The 13,699-nt window shown below is 43.1% G+C and overlaps 1 protein-coding gene across 1 annotated transcript in view; it reads right to left on the bottom strand.

Moving 5' to 3' along the window:
• P4HB (prolyl 4-hydroxylase subunit beta) overlaps positions 1–10,615 on the bottom strand; it is a 29,156-nt gene extending 18,541 nt beyond the window's left edge. Inside the window, exons 1-4 of the mRNA XM_020814249.3 lie at positions 10,192–10,615; positions 8,642–8,848; positions 2,641–2,774; positions 2,042–2,179 (exon numbers count right to left, since the gene is read on the bottom strand). Coding sequence (XP_020669908.2) covers positions 2,042–2,179; positions 2,641–2,774; positions 8,642–8,848; positions 10,192–10,357 — 645 coding nt within the window. The 5' untranslated portion in view covers positions 10,358–10,615. The remainder of the gene's footprint in view (positions 1–2,041; positions 2,180–2,640; positions 2,775–8,641; positions 8,849–10,191) is intronic.
• Between the last annotated feature and the right edge of the window lie 3,084 nt (positions 10,616–13,699).

Here is a 13,699-nt window from a genome sequence, read left to right as displayed (position 1 = left end):
AACAGCCAACATATAGCTGTAACAGAGGAAAAGAAGGATGCTCCTCAGAATATACAGTAAAGTAGTGAATTCCAAGCCTGCCAGATTGAGAATCCAAACAGATTTCATTTCATCACTTCATCTATTCAGAACAAATACTGCTATGAGCTTCTATTCAATGCTTTTTGGTCTGGCAGAATGAGATTAGTTGAGAGGAATTTGTTTCTGTTCCTTAGAAGTCCAAAATGCACATCACTGACTGGCACAAGCCTAGCAGATCAGAAAGCTCCTTCTCCCCCACTTTTAGGAAAAAGCTGTGACCAGCACTGATGTACAGGCCAATTACAAATGCAAGTGTCTGAACTGATTTGAAAATGTATAAGAACAGCGTATGCAGTACCAAATACCTAAGTAAAGAAATATACCAGGCATTTGAAATAAAATCCTGCTTGAAGCACAGGAGACATGTAAATACATCCCAGGTAGCAAAGATTCCAATCACAAGATACACCTGTCTTTAAAGAAGCAAAGGCAGATGGAAGAAGCAGAGCTTGCTCAGTTACCAAAACCTCACACTTGCTCCTGTGTGCACAGATCCATGAGAAGCTGCGGCTGCAACCTTAAAGTCAGCATGGCAGGTCCTCCAATCAGCAAACAACTTTTCTTTACAGGAAGAGACTATCCTGGTTTCTTGTCAGATAAGAGGCTCTGTAAAGGAGCACTTAAGGATTTTTCTAAGCACACTGTCATAGCTTTCTAAAAATATCTTTACTGCCCCTAAATTTTTCTTACACCAAGGGCCCTGTAGATTTTGACAACGGATTCTGGTGATCTGATCCACCATGGGCCAGTCTTCTCTGAAAATCTGAAGTGACCTTTTGCCTTGTCTGTATGTTAACATCAAGCAATGCTCATATGGCACATGTCTCCTCACACTATTACCACCTGTCCTGATGTTAACATCTTAACAGGCCATATAACTATATGAACTCACTGACAAAGCAATCGTGGTACTTCTTCCTGTCCTGCTTTCGCAAGTACACTCACTAGAACAAGATCATAGTACCACATACATTCTTGCTGCAGATGACTACACTACTATTACCCAAAGCTATATTGCCTATTTAGTTTTTTTTTTCAAACTACAAAATAAAACCAGTATGCCGTCTCAATCATTCTACTGCACTAGATAGGAATATTGGTACTCACCATGAAACACTGATTTTATGTAGCAGAAAGGGGACATATCTTCAAGAGATGGGCTGTCCCACCTACTCACTTCCACAGGAAGAACTGATAGTCAATCAGGTGGCACTAGGGCTCCCTTAAGAGAGAGGGACCAACTTGGGCTGAACTAGTCTGTCTCTAGCCACCAAAAAGGAAAGGGAAGAAGATTAAACCAGACAGAACAGTAGAGAAAAATGGACTTTGTAAGTTCCCTTCATAATAACTCAAGGGAGGGGGAAGATGTCCCCCTTCCATTACATAAAGGAACATTTCACTGTGAGCACCAATGTTCCCTTTTCCTGTAACAGAGTAGGATACCCTCAAGAGATGGGATTTACCAAAGCCTAATGTCCTAGGGTCCAGACTGAGATTCACCTACTCACTACAGGTACACATCCATTCAAGACTGAAGAGGAAGAGGTGAGCTAAATATAAGGTAAGCCTGTGCAAAGCAGAGGCAGAAACAGTAACTACTGTAGTTCAGGCCAGGTTGGTCCCTCTCTCTTAAGGGAGCCCTAGTGCCAGCCAATTGGAGATTCTGCCTGTAGAAGTAACAGGGACAAGCTCTCACTTGAGACTGTCCTCTACTATAGGAAAATCACCACTCTTTGAGGAACTAAGATTCAATTAGTTGCAACCCATGTGATCTTACAACACAGAGAAGTTTAAAAAGAAAGATCTGTCTAGGAAATTGGTACTGAAGTATGCCAAAAGAAAAAGGTTTAAGAGGCTGCCAGTTTCTTCTTGCACAAAGATAAGAAAATAGTGGCAGAAGCAGCGCCGTTAACTTCACAGAATGCAGCCAGACAAACTGGCAATCTTTTCAGACACTCACCTTCTTGAAAAGGGCAACTCCATCTTTGCTGAGCTGGTACTTGGCAAAGACATCACTACTGGAAGCGATCCCAAAAGGAATGTCATCAATGGACTCTGCTGCCAACAAGAATTGCTTGGCAACATCAGATTCTGCATCCTAATAGAGGAGAGGAAAAGGTCCTTTTAAAATTCCACACTATAACCTGATTTGTTTCATCTTGCAAATCCACCAATTACAAAGTCCCAAGAAGCAGTAGGAAAACTGGCACAATATTCAAACTAGTTTCCTAAAAGACAGCAGCTAAGGCAGCAGTAAAAACAGGCCTAGAGTAGGGAAGTGCAACCTGTGTCCCACAGTTCAAGTTCATGAGCTTATAGCCCAATTTTCAAAAGCTCTCTGAAAGCTATCAGTTGAGCCACTTGCAAAGGGGATCTCTCCCTCCCCTAGCTGTGTAAAGAGAAAAGAGGGAAGCAGAAAGAGAGAGACGGGTAGCCCTACCCACCCTCTGAACATGAGCTCTCCCCCTCCATAGATTGTCCCACAAAGAACTGTGGCCATTAATATAAACATTAAGGCAGCATTAAGTTCCCCACCTCTGGTCTAGATTTAAAAACTACCTTAAAGAACCCAATCACAGCAACTTCATTGGATTCCACTAGATCCTCGGCAGCAGCTACATCTGACAGGGTAGTGGCTGCTGGGCCTGTGCGTTTCTTCAACCAGTTCAAAATGTCAGCTGCTTCCCTGCCAGCTACATTAGGAAAAAATGACACATCATAATCTTTTCCACTTTCAGGATGGAGCAGTAAAGTTGATAATGCAAAAGAAAACCCATTATTGCTTCAATTTGATAGCAAGAGTACTGCCCACTCTGCAGGCAAACAACTGTCACCTTCTCTTACCTAGGGGTTTAAAACCTCAATTTGTCTCATTCTCACAAGGATCAGAAACTGAAATTCTTCCCTTCCTCAGCTGCAAGAAATTTCTTGTGGCTTTCAGCAGTCCTCAGATAATGAGAAATGCTTGTTTTCTGCTGTGTTTTTTTTGCACAAAAGTACCAATATGTAAATAGTGCATATTGCCCTAAATTAAGATAACTTAATTTTAATCCTCGATATCTCAGCCACCTTTGATACCGTCGACCATGGTATCCTCCTGAGGCTCTCCAAGTTGGGAATTGGTGGCTTGACACTTACCTGGCTCCAATCCTTCTTGGAGGTCTGCCCTCAGAGAGTACAGCTTGGGGAGAGTCTCGGCCCCGTGGAGCCTCAGCTGTGGGGTGCTGCAGGGCTTGATTATCTCCCCAATGCTGTCTAATATCTACATGAGGCCACTGGGTGGGGTCATCAGGGGGTGTGGGGCATCGTGCCACCAGTACGCTGATGACACCCAGCTCTACATCTCCTTTTCACCAACTGCAGTGGATGCTGTTCTGTCCCTTCAGTGCTACTTGGAAGCTGTACTGCAATGGATGCAGGAAAATGGGCTGAGGTTGAACCCGGACAAGACGGAGGTCCTGAGGGTGGGTAGCCCCACCATCAGCAGTTTGTGAAACTCCTCTCATTTGGGGGAGTGACTCTCACTGTGAAGAGTGAGGTTCGAAGCTTGGGGATCCATCTGGACCCGGCGCTCACCATGGAAACGCAGGTGGTGTCAGTGGTCCATTCCGCCTATTTCCATCTTTGGCGGATTGCCCAGCTGCGTCCCTATCTTGATGTTGGGGGGCTCACCACTTTGGTACATGCACTTGTAATCGCAAAATTAGACCAATGTAATGCGCTCTACGTGGGGCTCCCTTTGAGATTGACACGGAAGATGCAGAAGCTTCAAATGGTGCAGAATGCAGCAGCCAGACTCCTTAGTGGGGTGAGAAAATACCATCATCTCTCTCCCACTCTGGCCGCTTTGCATTGAATGCCCGTTCGGTTCTGCGTTGATTTCAAAGTTTTAATCCTTACATACAAAGCCCTAAACAGTTTAGGGCCTCGATATTTGGTGGAACACCTACTCCCACCAAAATCTACCCGTATTACTCGATCTAGTCAGGAGGTGAGGTTGAGGAGCCTAACGCCGAGGGAGTCTGGAAGGAAAAAACAAGAAACCAGGCCTTCTCGGCAGTGGCTCCTCGCCTTTGGAATAAACTCCCTCCTGAGATCCGTATGGCCCCTTCGCTGGGCATTTTCAAAAGCCAATTGAAAACCTGGCTGTTTAAGCAGGCCCTCCCTCCAGCCACTATATGATTTATTTTTTCCACCTAGAACAATTGATTGCCAATATTGTATTTTGTTATAAACTGTTTTATTTTTAAGTGTTGTTAGCCGCCCAGAGTGGTCAACTGAGTAGATGGGCAGGATATAAATAAATAAACTGCTGTTTCAAGAATCTGAAGCACTGGATGGGACTGTTAAAAGCTTCTTACCAGTCATGCTGCCCTTTTAAGCTTGCTCTCCATGTATGCTTTCCTTCCTAAAAGGAAACTTGACACATTTCCCAGAAATTATAGGAGACCATTAGGGCACACCTTGATTTAGCTGGAAATCTTGCAGGCCTTGAAAATTCATCAGTAAAAATCATGTAAATCTATAAATTTAGCAAACATTGTTTCCATTTACTGTATTCTCTTACCTCTTTGTCTTTCACAACCAAGTAGCCAGCAGAAGGTGCTGTTGAGCTCACATGAGACCTACTCTGAACTAAAATACTCCACAGAGCATTCATACTTCATAGCATGCTGTTTCCCAAGGGCCAGGCTGGCTCAACTACATTTAGACTTTGGTCACCGTATCAGTGATGTAACATATTATATCAGACAAACAGGTTTCATGCTAAAGTACCTCACTGAGCTATGTAGATTAAGAAGAAAGGACCTTTTAAAAAATAGCTTCTGTTGTTCTTTGGCTCAATAGCAATAAAGAAATTTGTTAACTTTGCAAAACTTCAGCCTGTATTTCCAATTTGGCTAAATGCCAACTGTATACCATTTAGTATCTTTGGAAGAAAAAAAAGGAGGGACATTATCTGTCCATGCACGTCTGGAGTTGATTATACAACAGAAATAGTTTTAAGCCGCAACTTTCCTTACTGAAAAAAGTCTGTCATGCAGAAACTGAAATGACTCTTGCCCATGAAAAGGCAACATTTTCAGGTAGAGATTCTTGCAAGCAGGAAGTCACAGTGCCACTAACTTCACCCAGTCTTTTCCATATCCTCTGGGAAGGATGACATAAAGAGCTCCAAGCCTTCCTCATTACAAGCCTTAGCTAGAGAGGATGCAGGATCTTTAGCACAATTATAGAGATCTTCAGCACACAACTTTTAAAAGAGGAAAGTGTAGGCTGAACCCTTTGTCCACCTACTTCAATATTTCATATTCAGTTAACTGCTAGGTCTGAGAACACTCAGAGGTGCTTTACAGAATGCTTGTTTTGAGAAAAGATGAGATACTTATCTTCATATAGGCAAACCGTACTTGCCCAACAGTTGGAACAGACACCAGAATTCTAGTACTGAGAAGGGGCCATTTTACATACTTATCCCCGGAGGAATGTTAATCAGCCATCACACCAGAAAATCTGGAACTCCATGTTTTATCTCCCCGACCCACTACAGCCAAGTATCTGATGAAACCTGGTTCCAACAACTGAAAGCACAGCTGCGGGGGAGAGCTACTCTCCTTTATTCCAATGGAACTTTCAGAACAGCAATGTTAATAAGTAACACAGGAGTGGGGAGAGCCTGAGTTCATCTGCAGGGAAGCTTCTTCTAGGTGCTCTTGTCAAATGCAACAATGAGGATAGTTCTAACAGGTCTATTCAGTGGTTGTTCTACATGTGAGGAATGCATAGCCTCGGTTGCCAAGTACTAGGTAAAATATTTTTATTTTTTGTTACTGAGCAGTCTAAAACCATAATAATTGAACTGGTCACTGTCAATACTCTCAGGGCAAGATGCCATGGACTGAATCAATGGCTAACAGGGTCAGAGCTGCCTCTTTTCCTTCAGCCATTTTCCCCCTCAAGTTTATAATCTCATTCTCCCATGCACACAGACATCTACATGCACCTATTCATGATTTTCTTTTAGATAGCCTCTGAATGGTTTACATCAATATGCGAGTTGTTTAAGAATTTTGACCTCAACCCCAAATCTATGAATGTGTCAAAGAAAACATGGTGATTGTAGAAAAACCTAAATGAAGGTGGTGACCCCACAAATGCAATCCATTTGTATGTGTGTATCAAGGGGGGGTTTTCTAGACAGAAGGCACAATAATTTGAGAGAGCAGAAAGACAAAGAAAATATGGCTGCAGTAGTGCTGAAGATATTTTAGCATACAGTTTTCGCGAAGAAACATGAGGGACACTGATGCTACTACAACAAGATTTGGCAAACTAAATATGAAGACCCAGAAACTAAATAATTTTTGTAATTCCAAGTTTTCATGTTGCTCTTGGACTATACATGTCAGCTCAGATTTCTGCAAATTTAGATGTTACTAATATCTGAATTTTTCACTCAGCTGGTTCCACACACACAAGCAGTATTATCAACATTACATATGCGTATGACAGAAATTCTGAATTTACTGTCAAGTTACAGAAACTAAACATCACCAATATCAGCCACTCACTCTACCCTCACAAGCCACTAGTCAACCAATTTTGGCCAGCTACTGATGACCAACCAAAAATATAGTCAAGAAAAATCATCTGCCTCTTTTTTGTAGTTTCAAGCAGGAGGGGAGCAGCAACTACTTGACTTTTTCCGGCACGTCAAGTGACCTCACAACCCCAATGCAGTTACAATGGGGTCTTGACTTAAGAACGGCTCGAGTTAAGAACATTTTGACTTAAGAACCACTCTCATAGGAAAATACTGACTTGACTTACATACTTAGATTTGAGTTACAAACTGAAAAAAACCCACGTGGGAGGCAGGGAAAGTGCAAAATTTGAACTTTCAGTTAACTGTTGGCCAGTGAAAAGGGTGCCTGTCTGCTTCCTCACTCCTCCCAGCGTTTAGAGAGTGGATTGGGAGACAGTCTTCAGACTGCCTGGTACTGTCCTGCCTGGAATGTATTTTCCCTGCCTTCCCTGAACCTTTCTTGACCTAAGAAACAAAATATCCCCCCTAGTGGTCGAAGGCGGAATAGCAGCTTCCCATTAGTTTCTATGGACGGAAAAGAGCAGATATGGATCAAATGGTTTTCAATGCATTCCTATGGGAAATGCAGATTTGACCTGCAAACTTTTTGACTTGAGAACCGCCTTCCAATACGGATTAAGTTCTCAAGTCAAGACCCCACTGTACAAGGAAAATACCCCCTCCATGTCTAAAATGAGCAGGAAGGCTGGGTACCAAGGTGCAAACCCAAGCTTTCTTCTCCAGTAATTAGGACCTTGTGATTTTACTCTGAATTTTCAAGACATCTTCTTCAGAAAACTGTCCATTACACATGCAAACCTAAGACAGCCTTTTCAAATCTACTGTCTAACAGATAATGTATAGCAGGAAAAAAACAAAACCCTTATTTCATTCAGTGACTTTTTAGTTTTTAAAAAATATATAATTACAGATGAATATACAATATTAGCCACAATTACTTGAAATTGGCAATATAAAGAATTTTCCTAATATTCTTATTTGCTGATACTAATGGAAAAGGCACAACCAAAGCTGACACAGACAATACAGTCACAGGAAATGTTTTGAATACAATACCTGGCATGCTATCCCCTTAGGGAATGCAAATGAGGAACTGAAGTTTTAGATAGCTAGAGACAGGCTGTACTAAGCAGATGGGGTGGGAAACAAATCAAGCTTAGAGTCAACTGTGGAATGGCAACATAGAGATACAAATTATCAAGATCCAGTGGCAATTCTTTGCAGTGGTGTCGAACTGTGGCCCTCCAGATGTTCTTGGCCTTCAACTCCCAGAAATCCTGGCCAGCAGAGGTGGTGGTGAATGCTTCTGGGAGTTGAAGTCCAAGAACAGAGTGGTATAGCCGCTCAGAGTGGTATAGATTTACCAGATGAGCGGGATATAAATCAAATAAATAAATAAATAAACATCTGGAGGGCCACAGTTCGACACCACTGTAAAGGCTCACCCATCCTGAGGCTCCCAAATGCCTCCTGAGAGCAAAAGGGAACCCCGGGGAGCCTCCAAACGTGAAAGTGATGGAAAAGCAGCTTTCTGCTAATTTAAATTTAGTATTTTTGATGCCTGATCCAGGTTACACCAGCATGAATTTATGCAACAGAATTTTGTCCATTTGGGTAATTTTACAAACAAAGTTAAGGAATTTAAATTTCACTACAGAAAACACCACCCCAAACATAAAAAATGATGGCATAATATATAATTCAAAGACTTGTTATACTGGCAAAAGAGACATACAAATGGGCAACAGGTCAAGGAGGACAAAATGATAACTGAGTTGTTGGAAATCATCCTTGCAGTACAATGAAATGTTGTAAATTACTATAAAATAATAACTGTTGTGTTGCAGGGTAAACCCATGGCCTTCTAACCTATGTTCCAAATCCAGTCTCTCAAGGAAGCTTCTTACCAGAACTCTTTTGACAGTATTGTCATGATCATAATTATAATCTCACCTGTGTACTCTTTGGGGGAAGATTTATCTCCATTCTTGAAGAATTTGATAGTAGGATATCCTCGAACACCAAACTGTTGGGCAAGTTCAGACTCTTCTGTGGCATCCACCTTAGCCAGCCTAATTTCTGAGTTCTCAGATTTCAGTGTAGCTGCTGCCTTTGCATACTCAGGTGCCAGAGCTTTACAGTGACCACACCAGGGTGCATCTGTTGGGGAAAAAATGGAAGAATTTGATATCAAAGTAATACAGACACACCATGAAATATTCCATACAGATTACTCCTTAGCCCTCTAAATAATATGTGGGGCTTTTGTATTCAAGAAAGTTCCACATTTAACTTCACCTCACTGCCATACCTTAATAGCTTAAGATGAAACAAACGTACTAAGTACCTCACACTTTGCCCAATTTTTTTATAAGTGGCTTCTACGATAAAATACTATAAGATACAATAAAAACAGGTAATATGCAAGTGCCAAGAGTTATTCTAGATGGTTTGAAATAGTAAAAATAATTATCTAAGACCTCACAGCAAAAGAGCTTGGTAACTGATTTTGAATATTTCAGGAAGTCAGAAATAGCATTTTAAAAAGTAGCCCCGTAAGAGTTCAGCCTAGTAGGAAATTACTAGGAACATAGAGTCCTACCCATTGCTGCCCAACTGGACTCGGACTACACGATCAATGTTTGTGTCCCCTAAAAATATGTCACAGACAAGCAGAAACAGGAAATAACCTTGACAGATGTTATGTTGCTCATTCTTACTCAATGAGTAAGAAGGCCCACTTGCCAAGGGGAGGCATTCACAGGTGCAATCAAATCCCACAATTACATTTCCCCTGCTCTTGCATTTGACCCACAGAGGAGTATTTCAGCGCCACCCTCAGCAACTACATCCAAAACTATACCTTGGATGTGATACACTTTTGTGTAATGGGTCCTTCACTTTACTTGGCAAGCCTACCACTGCGTGTCTAGCGTTTGGAGCTTGGTTCTTTCCCTCACACCTGGAAAAGGCCTCCACAACGTAGACGCACCCAAAACCTCTGATACCGCCCATCAGGCTCCTGCCCTATCCTGAATCCAAGGCCCGCCACACCCTCACCAGTCAACTCCTAAACGAGCAGTTCTAAAGGAGGAGGGGGGCGGGCGGGCGCCGCGCTTCCAACGCCTCCCTCCGTTCCACGCCGCGCGGAAGAGTCGCGAGGCCAAAGAGGGAACAAACCCCCCCACACACACACACAGGCCTTTCTTTAGACCAGCCAGCGCGGAAGTTAAGCGCAGCCGGCGAAGACCCGCAAACACCAACCTGTGATATGGAGACTCTTCCCCCCCCACACACACACACACACCGCCCAGAAACGCTTTCGGGCAAAACTCCTTCGACTTCTAGAGCCCCTCAGGGGAAAAATGCCTGCCGCCTCAGAGGCCTCAGGAGAAGCCGCCGCCCCCCCTCAACCTCCCGCCCCGCCCCCCCTGCAGCTCCCACCCTTTCGCGGCCTGCCCTAGTCAGCTCGCCTCCACCCCACCCCACCCGGACCAACTCACAGAACTCCACCAGGATATGCGGGAATTTCTCCAGCGCCCGCTCGAAGTTTGCCGCCTTCAAGACGAGCACGCCCTCCTCTTCCTCAAAGTCTGCCTCCTCGGCGGCCCAAGCCCGGCCTAATAAAAGCAGGCAGAAGAGCGGACACAGAAGCCGGACGGTCTTCATGGCGGCGTTGAGCGTGACGGCAGGACACCGAGCGAAGGCACCCGACAACAAGAAGGCGCCGCGAAAGAGAACACTTGTCCCCCCGCCTCCGGCTTATAAACCCGCCCTTTCCCTCCTCGAGCGACCGCCTATTGGCTACTTCCGGCCTCCTACGCTTCTGCTCTCATTGAAGGGGAAGGAGAGTCTAGGGACGCCCCAACTCTCTTATTGGTCATGATGGAAGGTCGCGTCACTTTGCCCTCCACTTTCTAACAAGTCTGAGCGTTTCCTATGTTCCGTCGGCTTTGATTGGCCTTACCGATCTTTTTCTTGACCGCGATTGGATGAGGCCGTGCCCTCTAAAGTCCGTTTAGCTGCTTCTCATTGGTTAAGGGTTTCTAAACCTCCCCCAATTCCAAATCACCGCCTCCGAGTCCTAATCCCCTCTCTGATTTGGAACGTGGCATTAGCTGGGCACGCCTGCCTAGGTCTAAGCCGGGCATGCGTAGTGCAGTGTGGCGGAGAGACCTCGTTCGTGTTTGATTCTGACTGGGCCTGGTTCAGCAAATGACCCGGAAATGCTTGGAGGGGTTTCCGGGGTTGTGGTAGAAAAGAGGCGTGACTTCAGTATGGGAAATATTTAAGAAAGAGGGTGAAATATACCGGTTGTTGGAATTAAGTGTTATTTGACTATATATGTGTCTCGTACAGTGTATATACATCAAGAGCACTGGGGGTGGGGAAGGGGGCCGGCGGCAACATTTCGTAGTGTGTATGATGGGAATGTCCTGTTTGTCAAGAACAACCCTTTCGTGTTAACATTTGTACCTTTAACGTAGTTCTGTTCATGATGATCCAGCTGAGCTTCCTTGGGACTCCGAAATCATCCCACGTGCTAACTCTCAAATAAGCGCCCGTCACCCTTGCAATGCCGCGTTTCTCAAGCGTTTCCTTCCTTCCATGTCTCTGAGGTAGAATTTTAACAATATTATACCTTGCATATTTATTAGTAAGGAGGACCCACTTTGGTATTTTATATACTTATCTGTGTCCGAAGCATACTTAACTGGGAGTAAGTCCACTTGAAGTCGTCCATGCACTGTTGCCAGTTCTACTCATGCTTGGCTAAACTCCTATCGCCCAAGTCCATAGCACTGCAGCAAATATGCTGATTAAAATCAAGATGCAAAAAGAACTTCATACTAAGCGACCTGCTAAAGAGTATAATTTATCCGAATCCAGAACAATGGTCTCAAATTTGATTTTATTTGTTTGATTTATATATTGTCTAATTAGTGAATACACACTACTCTGGGCAGTGTACAGGGTAAAACACAAGTCACCCAACCATTACCGCCAGCTTCATTCCTGTATCACATAATCAACACAATAAAATAGCCAACACAAATCTGGTTGGAATACAAAGGGAGCCTAAATTTCAAATAAAAAATGAGTAGCATTTAGAGAGATGTTCTTAAAGGCTGCCTTATATAATTTTGCCTTGTGTAATTTCCCAAACATTGGGAACAAGGATGGTGCATGTCAGTTAGCAGTTGGGCCACCACCAAGAAAACAGAATTCCTTGTTATAATCTTTCTAGCTTCCCTTGGCATGGCCATCTTTAACACTGTGGATTGGGAGGAGTGTGTGAAATGAGTAGCTGTTTTTTGGAGGGAGATGCTCCAAGTATATTGAAGTCCTAAACTGTTAAGAGCTTTATAGGTTATAACCAGCACTTTTAATTGATCACAGAAACTGATAGGGAGCGAGTGCAATGTACCAAGACTAAAGATATATGTTCAAATGTACTTGTCCCAAAAATCAGTCTGGCTGCCACATTTTGAACCTGCTGAAGTCTCCTGTACTGTTTTCAACAGCTGCCCTTCATAGACAGCTTTACAGTAGTTATTTTTTCAGATTACTAATGTGTGCACCACTGTTATTAGGCATTTATAGAAACTAGATAGGTTGTTGTAGGTTTTTCGGGCTGTTTGGCCGTGTTCTGGAGGTTTTTCTTCCTAATGTTTTGCCAGTCTCTGTGCCTGGCATCTTCAGAGGACAGGAGTAGAACACAGACAGAGTTCTGTCCTCTGAAGATGCTGGCCACAGAGACTGGCAAAACATTAAGAAGAAAAACCTCCAGAACATTGCCAAACAGACTGAAAAAACTTACAACAACTATCGGATCGCAGCCGTGAAAGCCTTTGGGAATACAAAATCTAGATAATTTCTAGAAAATCCACTTTGAAAAGGTGATACTACAATTCTTATCTATTCAGTTTATACATATCAAATAATCTAAACTTTGTGAAATTACAAAGATTATCTTGGTAGTACTATACCTTTTTTTTTACTAAAACCAGACATCCTTCCTTCCTACTTCTGAAAGGTAGGTAGTGATGGCACCTTGGGTTCTTTTTAAGCAGAAAAGCAGGATAAAAATATATTAAATAAATAAATACTTTTTTAAAAAAATAAATATTTTAGAATAAACTAGTGGGTGATGTATAACCACATTTAAAAACCACAAAACATGATAAAAGCATAGAATAACATTAAAATAAAAATTAACCATTAAAACTAAGCAGCACTATATAGAGATAAATCCAGCCCACTCCCACCTCCAGCTATCCTAGATTATAATAGTTATTTGATGTCAAGTGGTGGTCTTTCCAGAGCTTTTCAGGTAGAAGGTACTCACCAGTGTTTAGCAGTCCCTGTTTCTAGAGGTAATGTGGGACGGTGCACATTGTCCAAGGCTGCACATGTGGCGACACATACAATCCTATCAGCTATACATATTTCATGTTATCTTTATTGGCCCCTCTATTGAGAGGCACAGTGGGAATTCAAACTCATGACGTCCGGCTCCCCAGCCATTTGCTCCAACCCACTGAACTATACTAGCTCTACATGAATTATAGTCCAAGATAAAGAGATGGCTCTTTAGAGGCCACTTGAAAGATAACTGTGGCCCAGAGAACAAAATATACTCTGGCTGGACTCTCCCTTCTTCCAGAGAGTTGTTTGCTACCAACTGTCTTCTAGAAAAGTTCCCAGGAGAAAGTTGGAGTAGAAGAGCCCAAAAATTGCATTACAGACTGTTCCTATTGGGCTGTTCCCTTCATGGGGTTTGTTGTGAACATCCAGGTCCCTTGGCTGAGAAGGAACTTTTTTCCCATGTGGCAACAGCAGATGCTGGTACTGCTCCAGTGACACTAAGGCCAAACACTATGTGTTGAGGAGGTTGTAGATCCACATAATTCTGTGTTCTCCACAGTTCTGAAACTATGCTAGCCATGGAGCTGGTGCAGTTAATTTCCATCCTTTGAAGAGTAAATGAGACAAGGAAAAAATAGTTGC

This window comes from Pogona vitticeps, chromosome 2 (genome assembly GCF_051106095.1).
Source record: "Pogona vitticeps strain Pit_001003342236 chromosome 2, PviZW2.1, whole genome shotgun sequence".
NCBI lineage: Eukaryota > Metazoa > Chordata > Lepidosauria > Squamata > Agamidae > Pogona > Pogona vitticeps.
Note: the sequence above shows the minus strand (reverse complement) of the source record. Positions and strands in the feature narration are given on the sequence as shown.